This window comes from Anthonomus grandis, chromosome 12 (genome assembly GCF_022605725.1).
Source record: "Anthonomus grandis grandis chromosome 12, icAntGran1.3, whole genome shotgun sequence".
Classification (NCBI taxonomy): Eukaryota; Metazoa; Arthropoda; class Insecta; order Coleoptera; family Curculionidae; genus Anthonomus; species Anthonomus grandis.
In genome coordinates, this window is record NC_065557.1 from 26,459,825 (window position 1) to 26,479,821 (window position 19,997).

The 19,997-nt window shown below is 33.0% G+C and overlaps 1 protein-coding gene and 2 long non-coding RNA genes across 6 annotated transcripts in view; 2 read left to right on the forward strand and 1 right to left on the reverse strand.

Annotated features, from left to right (window-relative positions):
• LOC126743044 (nucleoporin p54) overlaps positions 1–19,997 on the forward strand; it is an 86,761-nt gene that overhangs the window by 27,594 nt on the left and 39,170 nt on the right. For 3 of the 4 annotated variants that reach the window (XM_050449970.1, XM_050449969.1, XM_050449971.1), the window contains 2 exons: positions 8,626–8,772; positions 8,877–9,197. In XM_050449970.1, coding sequence (XP_050305927.1) covers positions 8,626–8,772; positions 8,877–9,197 — 468 coding nt within the window. The remainder of the gene's footprint in view (positions 1–8,625; positions 8,773–8,876; positions 9,198–19,997) is intronic. The other variant, XM_050449972.1, reaches the window with a different exon arrangement.
• The window catches only part of LOC126743047 (uncharacterized), a 70,000-nt gene that overhangs the window by 12,529 nt on the left and 37,474 nt on the right, over positions 1–19,997 (reverse strand). The window lies entirely within an intron of this gene.
• LOC126743054 (uncharacterized) lies at positions 156–4,974 on the forward strand. Its single transcript, XR_007662769.1, has 2 exons — positions 156–569; positions 4,548–4,974. It is a non-coding gene; the product is annotated as an uncharacterized LOC126743054 (long non-coding RNA).

Consider the following 19,997-nt stretch of genomic DNA (forward strand, 5'->3'; position numbering starts at 1 on the left):
CTCTTTTTGGCGATCTCTATACGGCTTTATACGATGTTTTTTTTAATTAAAAATAGTGTAAGTCTTCTTTTATCAACTAGTTGATAATCGCTTTGACTCTTTCAAATCTTGCGGTTTTTGTTCCTTTCATTTGGAAGATAGTATAATACAGAAATACTATTTATTTTTCTAGGACCATTTTGCCGATGCGCCACTGTGTAGACTAGACACTGTGGACAGTGCGTAGACTTTACTTAATCGACTCACCAAGCTAACCTGGCTTTTTTTTACAAGCCAGATTTTCTTTGTTTTTGACATGTTATAGTTACTTCTCCTCAAGAAGATGAAAATACCCTAGTAATCCATAACTTAAATGTTACTTTCGGATCAAAATTTACTTTAGAACTACATGTCAGCTCTATATCTAGAAAAATAACATCTGGAATATTGTTCTGAGAAATCCATTCAGAACTGTGGACAGGCAGGTTGGTGCAATTGCCCTCATTCATTCAGTGTGGTGTCACTCTGCTGACAGAATCTTTGGATTATAGTGCAAAGCTGTTAGACTTCTGAGGTTATATTGGACACAGGTAAATCATAGTCATAAGCATCACCAACGCTAAAAATGTACCTATCTCAAATACTATTATCGATAGAGATTATGGCAACTCACTAATTATTTCTTTATATTATTATTATCTATTATTTTAGCTAATAAGTATGACATAATAATACTTACATTAATGTATTATACCCGATTTAGTATAACACATTATTTGACTTTTTTTCTAAAAAGAATAAAAGATTTGCGTATGCCAATGAAGTACGTCTGTCTTTTTCTGTTTTTGTCTTATTTTTATAGACTTGAAAAATCTCTTTGATGACTTATTTGACTAATTTGGTTGCACGCTCGTCAGGCCCTCCGTAGCGCTTCCCCTAGAGAAAAGCAAAGGCATATTTCTACTTGCCTTATCGCATAGAAATGATTTCTTTCGATTTTGATGTAAATTTATTCGATGTGATGTATTTTGGGAATGTTGATTGAAGTATTTTACTTTGAATAAATTTTTGTAGAAGAGAAAAGGACTTGTTTTCACTAGTGTTAACTTTGTTATCTGGCAAATGAGAATTAACGTAGTTTATTTCGTTATTTTCGATATTATACATCTTCGATGTCTTATTCTCAACTAGATTCATTAAAAATGAAGTGAATAGAAATTAACAGATCAAACGAACTTACCTAAGTGAAGTTCGATCTTAATTATATGAAAGCTTCGTCGAAATAAATAAATAAACAGTGTGTAGTGCCCTCGTTTCCTGCGCAACTGGCCGCAATTTTCAAAGTAAATCCAAAAAAAACGAAGCGCTGACAATGCACCTACGGTATCCCGATACAACCGCATTCATTAGATATTCAGTTAATTTTAAAGCAATAAAATAAGTGTAACAAGTATGTTTGGGGTATTAATAATATTGAATAAGGGTGGGACTGGGACTTTATTTATTTCGACGAAGCCTTCATATAATTAAGATCGAACATCACTTAGGTAAGTTCGTTTGATCTATTAATGATATTTGGCTTCGTCTTATAAATAAATAAACAGTGTAGATGTTTAAAGATCATGTTACACTATTTTATTAATTTTGTACATACATTAATATATTTCTGGCACTCATCAATGTAAACAAACGCATAAACATATAAACATATTATAGGTATTTATAAAAACTAATATGAAAAATATGAACTATATAAATACAAAATATGACAAAACCTTTTTAAATATATATGGTATATAAGTAAAACATATGACTACTTATATTATATTCTTATATTTATTTCTGAGCTGCACTTAAGACTGTTGTAGCAAAAAGAGCATTATCTATTATCGGTCTGCGGTAGAAGTTTGCAAAAGTTTTTGAGTCTTTTGACCATCCCGCTGCTAATCTAATAGCATCAAAACTCACCCCTGCATGAGCTGCTAAAGAAGTTGAGGCGCGCCTTGTACTTAGGGGTTTAAACTCGTTTATATCAACGCCACTTACCTCTAAAATGTTCTTTATCCACCTACTAATCGTTGAGGTGCTTGGCGATGTGGTTTTATAAATGTGATAAAAAGGGATTGACAGAAGTTTCGTAAATCTTTTGTATTTTCTAAGTAACAAAGAAGGGCCCTGGCTCCTCATACTTCGGGATCCGAATTAAAAAACGGCAATATTAGAAAAGGCTGCGGTTTGTTTAAGGCAGAAGTTTTTATTCTACTTGAAATTTTTATTTCTATCTTATCAGAGCGACTGAGAATATCCTTCATTTTTATTAGACTTAAGGTCTGAATTTGTTGACCGGTAGCCAGAGCCAATAAAACAGTAGTTTTCTTTGTAAGTATTTCAAGAGAAATATCTTTAGATTTTAATTTTCTTAAATATGTTAAAACTATACTGCGATCCCAAAAAACTTATGTTTATGTTCACTGTTCACATGCTACTATTGAATAATTGCTTTACAGAAACATATTAGACTTTTTAAAGCCTATTTCGTGCATTGCTGTATTTTGAATTAATTTGAGGTAAGTGAAAAATAAAAATTATAAATATATGTGAGAATATATTCCGTGCCAGACCAGCTAGATTCGAAACTCAATAGGGCCCTCTTCATGAAATCGTCACGCGATCCATAAGCCTTATTTATTTGACATTATGGGACACTTTATGATGACGATTTATGGATGCGGAGTGCTTGTGTTAGTTTTAAGTTTTAAGTAAGAGTTTTGCTATTAAAAAGAAAAGGGGACATTCGAATTTTAGACAGCGTCTGCGACGCATTATTTCTGAAGAGAAATTTGTTCTATTTTATTTTAAGATTTTTCGTTTTATTAAATCATAATTTAATTAAAACTGTTTTCTTACATATATAGAAACATAGTCACTAATTAGGACTCTAATTCCAAGTAAATCTTTAAATTGAGTGTCGTTTTAAAACTACTTTACGGCAATTTATTTTAGTTTTCAAACAGTGAAAATGCCGTCCACTTTTCTACAACAAAAAAACCTCTTTGAAATGAAGCAATAAATTTGTTATATTATTTCTTTAACAAAGGTTGTACTGATAATGTTATATCATACAAAGGTATTGTCTCTTCCTTAATCAATATTTATTGCAGTTCATAGTCATCCCCGCTTACATCATATCTCATCGCGATTTTCGTTTTCTTCAGAGTGTCGAGAGGATAAGCTCAAAATCGTCTTCTAAACGAGTATCATCGCGTTAATACCAGCGAGATTTAAGAACTCCGCCATCAATGTACCAACTGCAATTGGATGCACATAATTTCACGCATGTGGGATCTGCGGTATAGGCTGTACGCATATCTATTTTCTGCTTTCAAGATTTCCATTTACTTTTATTTCTTCCATATATTTTTAAAAAAATTTTAAAATGGATGCTGTTTACATTTTTGCAATTTTTCACTTTATTAATTTTTCACGTGAACTCTTGAGTACAATCAATTTTCTTTTCATCAAAAATGTCAGCTGGACTTAAGATAGATGCAAAATTTCTTTAAAAAAGATATGCTGGCTTCAAAAATTTTGAAAGGTCTTACTTCAGCTTTTCTGAAGAGCGAAGCACTATACTCACAGCCTGTGAAGGTGTGGAATACACGACGATTTTCCTAATATAGCGCCAACTTTGTGCAATTCGCACAAGTTTGATCAGATCCCTTGTTGGTGTTTTCAGAGATAAAAGCCAAATCTGCAGATGAGACCTTTCTGAACATTTTCCAAAATAATCACAAGAACATCGGTGTGCGAGGCTTTCACGAAAACTTTGGAGTTTTCCGGCAATTGAGCAATATAAAACATGATCCTAATAAAGGCCTCTTTGTGTAACATTAATTCGAAATAAATTTCTGGAGTTTTTACTACATGATAATTAGGTGCAACAAATGAAAAGCATTTATCATACGCTGTAATGAAACTTTTCTTATTTTGTACTATTGGGGCCATCTCGTTGTTCTCCCAATAATTTGTTAAGAATTGAACGAACGATTTTTTGAAGCGAAAAACGACGACTTTGCCATTCGAGATCTTTAACGGACAGAATGACATTTCTATCAAAAATAAAATGAGCGAACGAAGTATTACTTTTTTTGTCAAAATCGATTTAAACAGAATTTTATTTAAAGTAAAATACTTCAATTAACATTACCAAACATATCACATCGAAGAAATTATATTTGTGCGATAAGGAGAGTTAGAAGTGCGCTCTACGGAGTGGTTGATAAAATTTTGTTTATCACTGGCAAGTCTATGTCAGTTGTTAAAAAGTGTCAGTTACAATTCCCTAGTCCCTAAGTCTTATATCGGTACGCGATGTAGGCGACCTGACAATTAATGAAAATTCCATCAGTTTTGCCTGACAGGACAAGTAGACTTAATGTGTGTGTGGCGAAAGCCTATAACAGGTCTCAGTTTCTACGGTTCTTTTGATTTAAACAGTTTAATTTTTAAAAAGGACTTGGTAATTTTTTTATTATTGTAAAATTTGTTTACTGTTTGTTTTTTTTTAGAGTTAGATCAAGAAACCCAAAAAACTATTGAAAAAATGTCGCAACGAAATAATGAAGCTCTTGGTGATTTCATTTAAATTTATAAAAGTGAACCTTGCTTGTGGAAAGTGAAAGACAACGACTACCGCAATAGAGGACAAGAGAGATGGAACATACAGAAAATTAGTGAATAAATTAAAGAAAAGATTAGAGCCTGATGCAAACGAGACCTTGCAAAAAAAATGAGAAGCAATGTGCGAAAGGAGCAGAAGAAAATTAATTCCTCAATGTAATTGAAGGAACACTGTTGTTTGCGATTCTTACGTCTGTTTTTCTTTCGCAAACATCACACAAAATAAAATGAGAAACACCAGATGATCTGACATACATTATAAACTATTAAATATTATAACTGTTAAATTGTTGATATTACATTCAGGATAATCAGCGTTGCCTTTTTTATTTTTTGCGTATCATTTTTTTTTGCATATGAAGAAGGTCTTTTTTTAGGTCAAAAGATCTATTTTATTTTTTGTTTTATTCCGCTGCCGATTTTTTAATACGTAAGTTTACTATAAGTAATTGGTGTCGCCAGCTCACATCATTTATATTATGGGATTTTTGTTGCATTGCTTTTTTTATATTGATATTGTTCCAAATTGACTTTTTGCGATGTGATAAATTTAGAAAACTTAATATTGAATGTGGATTATCAAGGCCTAATCGAACACGGGCTTCTCCGAAAAATCAAATAGAATTTTTTTTCTAAAAGCTATTATATTAACAATAATATTTGGCTGAAGTACAGTTTGATATATGGATTTTGGAAAAAAGATTAAGTACCATAAATAGGAAACACCGAAAAAATCGATTTGACCAATCAGGATTCTAAGTTTTGGTGTCAAGTCTTAGACAACGTTTAGTTTAACAAAGTAATGAAGCGAGTGATTGAATAATAATGGCAATTTTATTGGTTTAGTTCATTTACTTTCTAAATTCGATACAATTTTAAGGCAGGTACCTACTTAGTATGCCCAAATGTTACATATGTGCCCAATGAATTTAAAATAAAATAATGTTTGCACTAAGTAATAATAATAAATAATTAATAATAAGTAATAATATCCCATTTTCAACTCAGTATAGTGGTAAGATATTTTGAGTTTAAAAAAGGCGATAACGATTTTAAAGAATGGTTTTAAAAAAAATTTTAAATTGGATTACAGTCTGCTGATGGAATAACGTGGAACCTTAAGAAATTTAGAAAACTTAGAAACCTTAAATAATTTAGGACTCGCCATACAGCAGTGTACAAACCAAGGATTTGGTGGCTCTAATTTAATGAGTCTTATGTATTCTTGTATTCAGGAGTTCAGAAAAGGATAAGTAATATTGAACCAACTGCATTATTTATATGTTTAGTGATAAATGATGCTATTTAAAATAAAGGGTGTTTCAGAACTATGGGATCAAACTTCTGGGGGTTGTTCAGTGCAACAGAAGAATCCATTTGAGTATAGGAACCCATGTCCGGAAATGCGTCACTACGCCACTACGGCCCTAAGACGCGTTAAAATTTATAAAAAACATTAATTACCTAAATAGGATCTGCTGCATTTATTTTTACCTCTTGTACATGATACCATAACAACAATTGTTTAAAATCAACGCTTATCAATGTCAATTCTCAATGTCATGTTTAAAAATTTTATAGCTTACAATTTTTAAACATTTATTGCTAATGGAAAACTTTACCAATCAAGAATTGGCGGATATGCATTTGGCATACGGAGCAACAAACTGCAATGCACGAGAAGCATTGCGGTTGTATCATGAACGTTATCCCGAACGACAGCATCCTGGATACAAAAAGTTTATTGCGGTTCATCGGCGGCTCGCTGAGACAGGCATGTTTAAGACCAAGATGCATGATAATGGTGTTGCTCGAACCGTAAGAACGGTCGAATTTGAAGAAGAGGTGCTAATTAATATGAATACAAGTAACGCTCCTGTCTGGCGGGTACTACACGAGCAACCACTCCATCCTTACCACTTCCAGAAAGTTCAAGGTATTGCAGCCATTATCATCCTAGAGTTCAATTTTGTCGATGGCTTCTGGATCACATCATTGCACAACCAAATTTTTTACGATATGTTTTGTGGACTGATGAAGCCTCTTTCACAAGAGACGGTATTTTTAATAGTAGGAATAGCCATGTTTGGGACGAAGAAAATCCTTATGCAATTTTTCCAAGAAAACATCAGAATCGTTGGTCTGTCAACGTATGGGCAGGCATTGTTGATGATTATTTAATTGGGCCATACTTTCTACCGAAACGGTTAACAGGACCTATTTATCTGCGTTTCTTGGAGGAAGTTCACCCAGAACTCCTTGAAAATGTTCCACTAAACGTTAGACAGTAAAGTATTCAGTCTACGAAACTCCAGTAGAATCAGAGCTAGACTTAATTGGACGAATAACAGCAGCATTTGAAATCATTCAAAACGAGGATCAAATTTTTAGGGTAGTCCGCCGAATTCATGTGCGGCGTTTAAATCGGTGTATTGAGGTTGGAGGAAGACATTTTGAACAATTGTTGTGATGGTATCATATACAAAAGGTAAAAATAAATGCATCAGATCCTATTTAGGTAATTAATATTTTTATCTAAATTTAAACGAGTCTTAGGGCTGTAGTGGCGTATTGACACATTTCCGGACATGGGTTCCTATACTCAAATGGATTCTACTGTTGCACTGAACAACCCCTAGAAGTTTGATCCCATAGTTCTGAAACACCCTGTATAAACGAAATTGCCTCACAGTTTTTACCCAACTAGAAATTGTTATAAAAAAAGGAATTATTTTCATAAATTTTATAAAAGTGATTTTGCCCCCTACTTGGGTCTTAAACTAGCTGCAATCAGAAATAATATATTATTGTATGAAGATCTTCAAAAAATTTGAAGTATTAGGAAATTCTTAAAGTACTTGTTAGTTGAGAAGACTACTAGTCTAGGCGGATAAGTTTTGTTAACCTAATTAAAGCGTTACTGAGTTACACTTAACTTTACCTAACAGTACTGCGAGCAATGAAAGGTAATTTTCATTGCTTCAGCATAATATATTCAAAATAATAACTTATTTAAAAATTGGATTTTTGCAAGACAGGTTAAATTCCTCTTTATTTCTTTTGACAGTCGAAAAGTGATTTAGTAGACTAAGCCATTTTTTTTTTCAGAAAGGAAAGCTAGAAGGAAGACATTTTAGGATCTTCTGCAATTGTTTAGTTTATGTATTTTATATTTTGGTCAATAGAAAATAAATAATTTCACAACAGGTTAAAGATCTTAAGTTTTTCTTGTCAATTTCTTCAAGACTTTGATTCTTCTTCGCTGTTCAAATTGTCACACGCTATATAGAGCATTGCATACAGTGCTTTAATTTCAAAACGATCCACCCTTAATAACTTTCTTAAAAAAAAATAAAATAAAAACCCGTCAAATAAGATATACAGGGGGACGTTTAATTATGCATTTACTGAAGTTCTGTCAATCACCTCCTCACCTCCAGCTAACCTCACTTTAATATGTCAAATGGGAACCCCCATCGTATGATACATCATATACCATAACAGGAATTAAAATACAATGCATGAATTAAAATTTCTTTCTGTCCTTTTTGTAAAGTGTACCTGTTTTGTAAAGTATGGAGGGCCCGATGCTTAAAATTGCGTGGGAGCCCAAAATCTGTAGCTATGCTACTGTTACTGATGCTGGAAAGTTTGTGTTATCTATCCCTAACTTTGCCGTGAATTAACGTGAATTCTCCTAATATGCCAAATAAAGTTGATTCTAAGAGTGAAAAAGGGATAAAGCTCACCTGTTACAAATGCAACTTTTCGTCCTATATTCTTACCCCTGCATTATTATAGTTCAGTTTCTGTTTAGTAAACTAATATGAATAAACTAAATCTGCAATACTTATTGGCCAGCTCTCTTCGAAACTGTTAATATTTTAAGCATCAAAATGTTTTATAAATAATTTTTTTTGATATGACTTTAACGGTTGAGGTGAAACGAATTATTTTTTCTATTAGGAATTTTTGGACAAGCTACAAGTAAACCAAGCACACTTTTTGGTACCCCTGCCACTTCAACCACAGGTCTATTTGGAGCGGCACAAACAACAACTCCAGGTCTTTTTGGAACTAGTCAAACTGTAGCTAGTACTCCTTCCCTCTTTGGTAAGCATCTTTGTGGACAAATAGATAATAAACTAAAATTTATATAGCAGAATTTGTATACATCGTAACTCTTATTTTTGGAAATATAATAAATATGAACTTAGGCCCATCCTCAACAACACCTTCTCTTTTTGGTCAACCAGCTGCAACTGCTACGACACCTAGTTTGTTCGGCACCTCATTTGGACAACCAGCAGTTAGTGCAGCCCCAGCTCCGTCTTTTGGGGGTGGATTATTTGGTGCTGTGCCGCAAAGTTCCGCCCCATCCTTATTTGGATCGTCTAGCTTCGGTACTACTACGACTAGTTCGTTTGGTGGCTTTGGTGCAGCGACCACTAGTACTGGTGGATTTGGCGGATTTGGAACAGGAACTACTACCGGGACAGGTCTGTTTGGACAAAAACCTGCACAACCTACTGTCTCTGGTGAGTATCGGCATTGTAACGTAATTCAGGAACACACTCCACTAATACACTTTAATGTCAGGAACAAACTTCTCTTATTGACAACGTCAAAACTTTCACCCGACTCACATTGACTGTCGTTTAATTGTTTCTAAGGTAAACAACAAAAGTGATTAAAATATGGCGAAACGCGGAACAATTTAGAAATGCTTAGAATGTTCGACATTGTTTTTGCTGATGAAGACTAATAATTTTAAGCGAATACTAACAGTTAAAGCAAGCAAGTATACAAATTCTACAAAAGACAAATTAATAAATTAATCGTATTAACCTTAATTGGGGCCGTCAAATAAGATGGACTACTAAATTCAACCACTATAGGTGAAAATAATAAACTAAGCGTAAGTAGACTCCTGAATAACTAATTAACGTAAATTTAAAAAATAGGACAAAAACTATGAGAATAATTAATGTATTTATGTTTGTGTCGAGTGGTCCATTTAACTTGAGACATATTAATATCCGATTAACTTTGGATTTTTAGTTTCTTTTCAGCTGTAAAATAAAGTAAGTAATTATTTCACAGCTGAAAATAAATTACAAGGTAATTAATATTTATTTTATTAATTTCCTTTTATCCATATATTTATGAGTATATACCTGTCACTAAGATAATGGTTACATGCAACAATGACCCAGGAACACTAGTTGATCATTGATGATAGATTATGAAGCGTATAGAAAGAGCCCTGTATCATGTCAACTCAACATCCGCACTATCCTGTACCAATGTCATAAGCCCTATTTTCTTCATGTGATTGAATGCCATGTTAAGGCGATTAAAACTAGAGATACACAATTAAGTGGATACCGATGATATGTCTTGCTAAGGTGCACAATATGCAAACATTAAACATAAACTGTAGGTAAGAGATCGTAAAAATGCAGTAAATATTATATGCATAAAAAAGAGGACTCAGTTATGTGTGCCAAGAATTCTCTATTTCTTACAATTGGAAAGTGAATAAACAAATATAGTCTTAATTACAAAATGCTTAAATTAAATAAGATAAATAATAAGAGAAATAATTGTGGAAACCAGGAAATATATGTTATGGATGAGGTTTTACTAAAAAATAGACTTATTTGTGAAAACCATCTTAATAAAGACTACATTTATATAAGTCGCGGACGAACGATGCTGCATAAGGCAACTGTTCCCAAATTTTGCAAAGGTAAGTAATCTTTAATAAGAGGATATTTTAACATTCAGTTATTTTCTGTGTGACACTAACTTTCTTATTTTATATGGGACACTTGGTATGGTAGTACGTATTTCAATAGAAAATCATATTCACAAAACAATAATACTCCATTTGCTACTTTTTTGTATTATAATCATATAATTTTTTTTTAACTTTAAATAGGGTGCCATGAATGAGATGAAGTCTTAATTTTCAATTAAGTAATCACGCAAAAATAGTTTAAGTAATTAAGTTTTCACTGTATTTTATTACTTAGATCTGTTATGAGTTACTTATTTTATTGGGTGTTACGTCACTTATAGCAAAAATCAATTTAGAAAATACTATTTTACACGCTCAAAAATTGAAAAGAAGAAGAAAATAGACTTATTCACGTATTTAAAAGTAATATGAACGTAAATCTTTAATGATATCTTTCGTTATACTTAAGTTAATTTAAGTTCAATAAGTTTTAAATACAATAATTTACTTAAGGTATAATAGATTTTTTTTATATACCTAGGAGCTGAGGTTTAATCTATTAATCTCTGAGCTCGTTTTTTCTTTTCAATATCCTACCTAACTTTGTTATGAATATTAAAATTAAAAACGATTAAAACAACGAGAAGACCTACTTTTTAAATAAAAATACCTAATTTGAACCAACGTTTCGGTAGTTATATCTACTACCGTTATCAAGGTAAATAAAGTTAAATTAAATTAAATTAAAGGTATGAACAAAATATACCTATCTTTTAAATTTCTCGTTAATACTTCCTTTACAACTCCTCCCTTTAAATACTTTTAAAAATTACTTTTTTATATAATTTCACGGTTGATTAATAGCTTGACAAACTGTTTTGAAATATAACAAAAAATTCAAAGGTTACTTCTTTTAAAATTAAAGGGCTGTGATCTTAATGTAATTTAATGATAGAAAATATATGAATATCATATATTTTAAATTATTAATTAATTTTGAGAATGCCCTGTTCTACTTCTCTTTTTAACAAAGGAATCCATGTATTATTAAAATCAACCGAACAAGTAGCTAAGCATTTATCTTCATTTAACATTATAAATGCACTTTCCTTTAGTTTAGGTAATTTTGAAATTGGTTCCTTTGCTAAAATTAAGGAAGCTTTTTTTTCTAATTCTAGTTTATTCTATGGTTATTGTCGAATGCATGTGGTGTAATTTTGGGTTTTTGAAAATCATTGTTTTTTAATCGAATAATTCAAATAAAATCATGTTTTTGGATATTTCGCAAAAATTTATTAATTGTATAGTCTAAAAGTAATAACTACATTGATATTCAGTTCAGCAGCAGTCGTACGAAGCGGTCGTGTTTCCACTCGTTGGCTCTGCCGGATTGATGTTTTGTTTTGTTTTGTTCTGTTTTGATTTTTTTTTTGACGTTTCTGCTGTGCGTGATTCCTGCAAAAAATAACAGTTCCGCTTGACTGTTATTGTTCCTGATCTAAAAGTAGTTCCTGTTTAATACACGTGTTTTGTCAACATAGTTTGTTGAACCATCATAACATTACGACGACGCGGCTAGTGTTTATTGTGCGCGTGCTACCTGTTTATAAATTTGTTCCCGCTTAACTGAACTTGACTTTGGCAATTAGCATTGACCCCTACATAAGTGTTTTTGTCTTTGAACTTTTTAGTCTACAATCTTACATTTTTTATTATTATATATTTCTTTTCTTTCTTCACCTTAATAAAAAAATGACTGAGTTCAAATGTGATTCGTGTCAAAAAATCGTATCCGATAAGGATAAATATAAACTTCGTTGCAGCGGAGAGTGTCGCCGGAATTTCTGCATGAACTGCACCGGGCTGGACAAGACAATGACAAAAGCGCTTTATCAGCAGAAGTGCCACAATGTAAGATATTTTTGCAATGTCTGTGACTCTCCGACACTCAAATACTTGCACGACAAAGTCTCTCATCTACAAAAAAGTCAGATTCCCCTTGAAATTGTTGAAGCATTGGGAACGTGCCTAAAAAAGAACAACGAACTGTTCCCTGTATTATCTGAGATCTACGACATTCTGAGCTACCATGACTCGAAATGGAAGACCTTATACGATAAAATAGATGAAATTCATTGCCTCCATACAAGAACTCCTGAAAACGGAAAAGAAACCTTATTCCATTCCATCAGGGAAATGAAGCAAGGCATTTTTAATCTCTCGTCTATTCTCCTGGATAATCATGGAGATTCTGTTAAGGTCCAGATACACGACTCATCAAGGGAAGAGCTCGCAAAGGAAATGCGTGATCTCCGAAAAAGTGTTAACCAAATGGCACTTTCCATCGACAGTTTTCTAAGGGAGACACGAGTAGTGAAAGTAGCCTCCTGAAACCAAAAAAATCCTGTTCAACGCAGACCGAGCATTTGGAAAAGCCTATAGATGTGAAGACTCCCATAAACAAAACCACTCCTCCACCTTCTAAATCTTTTGTAAAAGAGGAATGGGAATACGTGGTTGTGTCTAGGATCCCCTCATCCTATACAGCAAATCAACTTGGACACTACGTCAGGGAGAAACTTAAAACCACGGACTTTGTTAGATGCTTTCCTATGCTGAAGAACAAGGACCGTCCAGACTCAGACTTCAAAGTTGGCGTGCAAAAAAAGGAGCACCTAAAAACTTTAAAAGACCCAACTATGTGGCCAGCAGGTACAATTGTAGATGGCTACAAATTGAATGCTTCAACCCATCCAGATTCACCAACATCCAAGATTCAGCCACCACCAGAAGCCACTGCTACGCCAGAGAGATCTTTAAGAATTGCTTCAGACAAGGAAGCAATCGTTGCGAGTAAGTCCCTTGCACGGAAACCCTCTAAAATAATAATAGAAAAAAAAACGATGAACGAAGACGAGCCCTTTATGGATCCGTTGACTCCGCCAATAGTGAGGCTGTCCCAAAATTCTGATCCTGAGAATAGCCGTTACCTATTGGCCAGACTGAGGGACCCCTCAATTTTAAAATCACTAAGGCTCTACCTGGCATACCTCCACGACCTGCCGGCGAGTACATGCTTTGAAGGGCACACGAAAACTAGCATTAAACTAATGCTTGCCGCAGAAGGACTTCCCACTGACATGGACTCCCTGAGAAAATTATACTGTCGGTTTCATAATGCCTATGGTATTGGTTCGGCTGAAATTGAAGCAGACCTCTCCGCCTTTGGATCCTTCTTCTCTTCAGAAAGACTCCTACGGCTCCAGAAAATTAGAGAAGGTCAAACTAATTATTTTTCTCCAACTAAGTCAAAAAATTTTTAAATAAAACGACGCGAATAGAGGATCAAGCACCCTCTAAAAAAATGGACGTTAGCAAGCTTAATATATTCCTCATTAACATTCAGTCCTTAAGACATAAAACAGACGAATTACATCTTTTATTGGAAGAGCTAAACTTTCCACATATTGTTGCCATAACAGAACATTGGTTAAAGACTGATGAGCCTGTATTTATTAAAAACTATACCACTTTAGCTAGATATAATAGAAGTAATTTATCTCATGGGGGTACTATGATAATGTCCACTAACAACGATTTTTCCGCGGTCACAAAATTTGATAATTTATTATCTGAAAAAGTATTCGAATTTTCCATTGTCTATCATAATACCCTTGACCTTTATATAGTTTGTATTTACAAAACACCTGACGCGGACGTGCAAATTTTCTGCCAAAAATTATTAAGCTTGCTAGAATCCCTGCCCTTAATAAGCAAATTAATCTTGTGTGGCGATCTTAATATTGACTTCTCCAGTGTGTGTGCTGCTAAGGAATCCCTTCAGTCCATATTTGATTCATTTGGGATGGTTATGCATATTAACTCCCCAACCAGAATAACCAAAACTAGCTCTAGTATCATTGACTACGTCGTATCAACCTTTGATCCGGAACTCGTTGATTTAACTGTCTTTAACTCAGGTTTCTCCGATCATGAAGCAGTGTTAACTAAATTTTCTCTAAATCACAAAAATAAAAGAGTCCCGCGCAAAATGTGCCGTATCTTTGGGGAAAAAAATTTCCTAAATTTCAAAAATCTATGTCTAAGAACGGACTGGGACTTCCTATCTGATGATGTTAACACTGAGTTTTCTCGATTTATAAAGTCACTGTCTGATTTGGCATCCAACTCATTTCCTCTTAGACCCATCAAAATTAAACAAAAAAAACCATGGTCTACTAAAGGCTTACGCTTGTCTTCTAAAAATATACGCTCCTTATCACACTTAAAAAAATTCTCAGACAGTGTGTTCTTCCACAAATACGTAAGGTTGTACAAAAAAATTTACCATAAAACAATAAAGGCAAAATCTATTACAATAAAAGGATTTCTAATTCTGCAAATGTTGGTAAGGAAACTTGGTCTATTGTTAATGAATTAAGGGATAAGGCTTCTCCATCTATCACAATCCCCACTTCACCGGATAACTTAAACAACTACTTTATAAATGTAGCCAAAAATGGGAATTTACATAATTTCTTTCTTACACCCATAGCATTAGAAGAACTACGCAGCACAATAAAAGACATTAAAAACAAATCTTCATCTGGGGCTGATGGTCTAACGCTCAAAATGTTTTCAAATCTCCCGGATATCACTTTAAACCATCTTACCAACTTGATTAATATGTCTCTTCAAATTGGAATCTTTCCAAGCTGCCGGCAATTATTATTCCTTTACATAAAGGGGGCGAGAAGGATCAATGTTCGAACTATCGCCCAATTGCACTTCTCCCAACATTATCGAAGATTATTGAAAGACTGGTAAAGAAACGACTTTTATCCTTTTTGTTTAAATATAAAATTATAACCCCGCATCAGTTCGGATTCTTAAGTAACAAGTGCACCAATGATGCTATGTTGTCCCTCTTTAATAATATATACTCCAGCCTAAACAGCCATCTCTCTACAGCAACAATTTTCTGTGATTTCTCTAAAGCTTTCGACTGTGTAAACCATAATATCCTAATTAATAAATTGCAGCACTATGGAATTAGAGGAACACCTTTCGAGTGGTTCATGTCATTCCTGAACAACAGGAATCAGTTTGTTAGGGTTGATTCGATGACGTCTTCGAGCAAGCCAATAGAATGCGGGGTACCTCAGGGCTCAGTTCTAGGCCCTATTTTGTTTCTTCTATTTATAAATGATATTGCTAATCTGGACATAAATGGTAAAATTTGTCTCTTTGCGGACGATACTAGTTTTTCTTGGAGCAACTTAAATATGGTGGCTCTTCGTAGAACCATATCTCGTGACCTAGTCACCATTAAATCGTGGTGCGATTCAAATCTCTTGTGCCTTAACGTCTCAAAAACTAGAGTATTATCATTTAGCGGTGCGTTGCAACCTTTTGTAATTAATAACAACAGAATGGAGGTCGTTGATTCCGTAAAGTTCTTGGGACTGATGGTAGACAACTCTTTAAAATGGGATATCCACATCGATTACTTATCCAAAAAATTAAGTTCTGCATGTTTTGCTCTGAGATCAGTATCCAGAGAGCTAAGTTTGGCAACGGCTATAACAGTTTATTATGCCCTGTTTGAGTCGCACCTCCGATATGCCCTTCCGTTTTGGGGTACGTGTGGTGCGACTCAATTTGAACGCATATTTAAGCTACAAAAGAGAGCTATACGCTATTCATTAAGACTAAATTACAGAACTCACTGCCAGGAATATTTAAAAAAATTTAAAATACTAACTCTTCCTTCCTTATTTATATTTGAATCCGTCTGCCTAATCCGCAAGCACTTATCAGATATGTCAGAAAGGCCATCTCATAATTATCCTCTTAGAAACGCAGAGTACGATCTTTATCTACCAACCCCACGATCAGAACTAGTTAAACGATCCATTCTTTACAAAGCAAAAAAAATGCACAATCATCTCCCATTTGAAATCAAATCAATAACAACTTTTTCCAAATTTCGGAAAGATCTGAAATCATATTTGCTGGAGAGAGCCTTATACACAGTAAACGACTTTTTTTAATTTTTTAATAAATAATGTTATGTAATTTTAAGCACGCGCTTCCTAAACACTGGTAAATTTGTTTATGTTGTTATGATAATGTACATAAATAATATTCGTATATTATATAAACAAATTAGTAGTTTGCTAATAATGTTTTTGTAAACAACTGCCTTTTGCCGACTTTGTATACAAGTGAATGTATATATGTTTTATAGATTTTAAGGAAATGTGACCTAAACAATTTATAAAATTGTTAAGTTTTTTGTATGTTTTGTTGTATTTTTTATTTTTATATATTTGTATTTTTTGTTTTGTCTTTGTGTATATTTTGTTTGTATGATTTATTTAAATAATAGCTTTGTCAACAAAATTTTAAATTTTATGATAATAAAGCATTGATTGATTGATACAGTCAGAATTCACCAAGAAAATTTTGATAAATTATTACTTTTATTTCAACAAGCAAGATTTAATCATTGTGATGTGTTTATTTTTGCCGTGAGTTGTGTATTGAGTATTTTCAATTAACATCTTCTGAATATTTTAATATTGAAGGTTATAGCACATACTATAATGGAGGCGATTTAATAGTAATGATGCGCTGATAATGTTTTTTGATGACAAATTGCAAAATAATATAGAAATCTTTACAGAGGATATAGATATTGACTTGAAGGACGTAAATAGCAGTACAGTAAATGAATATCTCAGTCCCATGTCAAATTGTGGTCTTCTGCTCTATATTAAACTAACAACTAGATATGACTCAGACTTCTCATCATTAAAATCAGATAGTAGTCGAGGGATGCACGCAATAATCAGCAGGATTTTATTGATTCACCCTTTTATTGTTTTACAACACATAGTTAATCCAATCGTTAAAACGGAAAAGTTACGAGAACACTTTAAAGTCTCCTTAATAACTCCAATTCATAGGGCCGAATCACGAAATAAAATTCAAAATTATCGATCAATTAACCTTGTTAATAATCTAGCCAAATTATTTGAAAAAGCATTAAATGGTAGACTGATACATTTTTTCAAGCAATCTAAAATCTTACCATCGAGACAATAGCGATTTTTAGAAGGAAGAGGGATCACCGATGCTATAGAGTGGCTAAAGGCCTTGACGATCATGAAAAGGTGATACTAGTTTTCAAGGACCTTGTTAAGGGTTTCGACACCTCTTTGATGTTCTTGAACATTATGGAGTGAAAGGCATTGTGCTGGAAGTCGTTGAAAGTTATTTATTCTCAATAAAGCAATACACTAAAGTAAATAACAAGTTAGGTTCCCCAGAAATAAACTCCTGAACAAAATTATTGAGCCACTTGATTTTTACAGATTTTTTTTTAATAAAGATAAAAAAATGAGTAATAAGCATTGTTAACTTATTTATTAACAAAAAAAATTATATTCTATTTAACAAAACGAAATTTAGGTAACTTAATTCAATACAAGGAAAAAACATTGATTTTCACTAACTTCAATTTTGATGCAAAAATAAAACAATAGACTCCATATGAATTCTTAATATCGTGTATTGCCACCTCTAGCTCCTTGACTGTGACTCAATGACCGCTTGAAGTCTTCGCGGCATTCCTCGTATCAAATTTTGAATACTTTCCTGCGGAATGTTTTCCCACTCCTCACAAGCGGCATGTTCCATGATAGAACATAAACATAGTTTTTGTGTAGTTCTGCTTTTTGTATGAGAAAAGATATATAACTGTTTTAACTGATATTTATTTTTATTTAAATTTTCTTGACAAAATATTCAGTGGTGCGATAATTTTGTCCAGGAATTTATATAAAATCGGCTTTCCTTAAGGGAATATAATGGGACTTATTCTTTTTAATACCTATATAAATTCATTACTTGAACTAATTTTAACTTCTTGCAGTATTTGCAGTTTATAGGGATATAACTTATGAAATGTAAGTATCTTTCTGATTTATTCATGCCAGCATATTTGAATATATTATATATTGAATATTTAGTTCCTTTTGAACATTTAATTAAATAATATTAAAAAATGTGGTTTCATTGATAAATAGAGAGGAATTTTCTATAGTTTCATTGGAAAGCATTTTTCAAGAGCTTCGAGATGATTTATCTTTGATTTGACTATGTATCTTTCTATTTAAGATTTTAGGGCTGTATCTCAGCCTGTCCAAAGGGGTCACCCTGTATACATTTACCATTATAATGGTTCAAAATACAATTCGAAATACAAGATACTTCATTAAAAAGGTAATTAAAAGGGCTATTCAAAATTGCAAATGGTCAATATAGCGCCGACGAAGAAAAACAAAGTTGATGATAACTCTTTAAAGACAGAACGTCGTATTTTAAATTTAATGGTGTCATCGTATAGGCGAGAAAAAGTGGTCACAATAATTTATTTATTTAATAAATACTTTTGTTATGTATTTTTTAATAACGCCAGAAAAAAAAATAAAAATAATTTTTCCAAATTTCAGTTTTTTACAAAATTTAGGAAGTATTTGGATTTTATTATAAAAGGAAACTATATTGCTCAACTTTCCTCTAATTATACCACCTCTATTGACGTCCTGTATAACCGTGATGCTCTTTAAACAAAATGTTTGTTTTTTTTGTTGTACTTTTGTTTCATCGACGAGTTTGTTAAAGCATTTTCTAATTTCACGAAAACTAACTGGATAGTTCGAAAGACATTTCCTTCTTTAAAGCGTCCTATGTTCCGGAAAATGTATACATGCCAACACTCATCGTTTAATAAAAAAAAGGTTAAGTGCAAAACCCCTCGTGGACAAGACTGTAAGGCTAAAATAGACTTTGTAATTAAAAAAATTAACAAGGGCACTACTCGCAACGACAAACTGTTGTTGAATGGTTATAACGAGTTAGTGACTATAGTTTTTGAACATTCTCATCATGTTTATGTGGCAGAGGCTTTAAGTTTATTGAAATGCAGTCAGGAAACCGAAGAATCTTTCAAGAAATATTTCGATAGTGGAATGACAACAACTACAATGAATTAAACGTATTGGACTCGTTTGAAGGTACTGGTGTAAATGGATTGGAGATGTTATCGAATTCTCAAATAAATCCCTCTGAAAATCATGGGTACTATATGTATAACAAATGGCATTCCGAAAAGTATGGTGATCGTAATGAATGCAATCTCCCCGAAATTATAGAAGGGAAAATTAACGATTTAAAAGCCAAAGGCTACTTGATATTTCTGGAACAGAATCCCAGGATTATCGTTATAGCTACTCCTATAATGAAACGGGTATTTCTATCTACTGCGTATGAGAATATGATATTTGTAGACACAACATCATTATGTGACCAGACCAGTTCTGCGATTATTCTAGTTTTTACATCTCATAAAACTGGCGGTCTTCCATTAGCTTGTGCTATACACACCGAGCAAAATGAGTTCAACTACACGCTAGTTTTTGCCGCTATTAAAGAAGGGATAGAAAATAACGAGATGAATAAACAATTCGATCCTGATATTATTGTGACGGACGATTCTACGGCAGAACGGAATGCTTTAAAAACAATT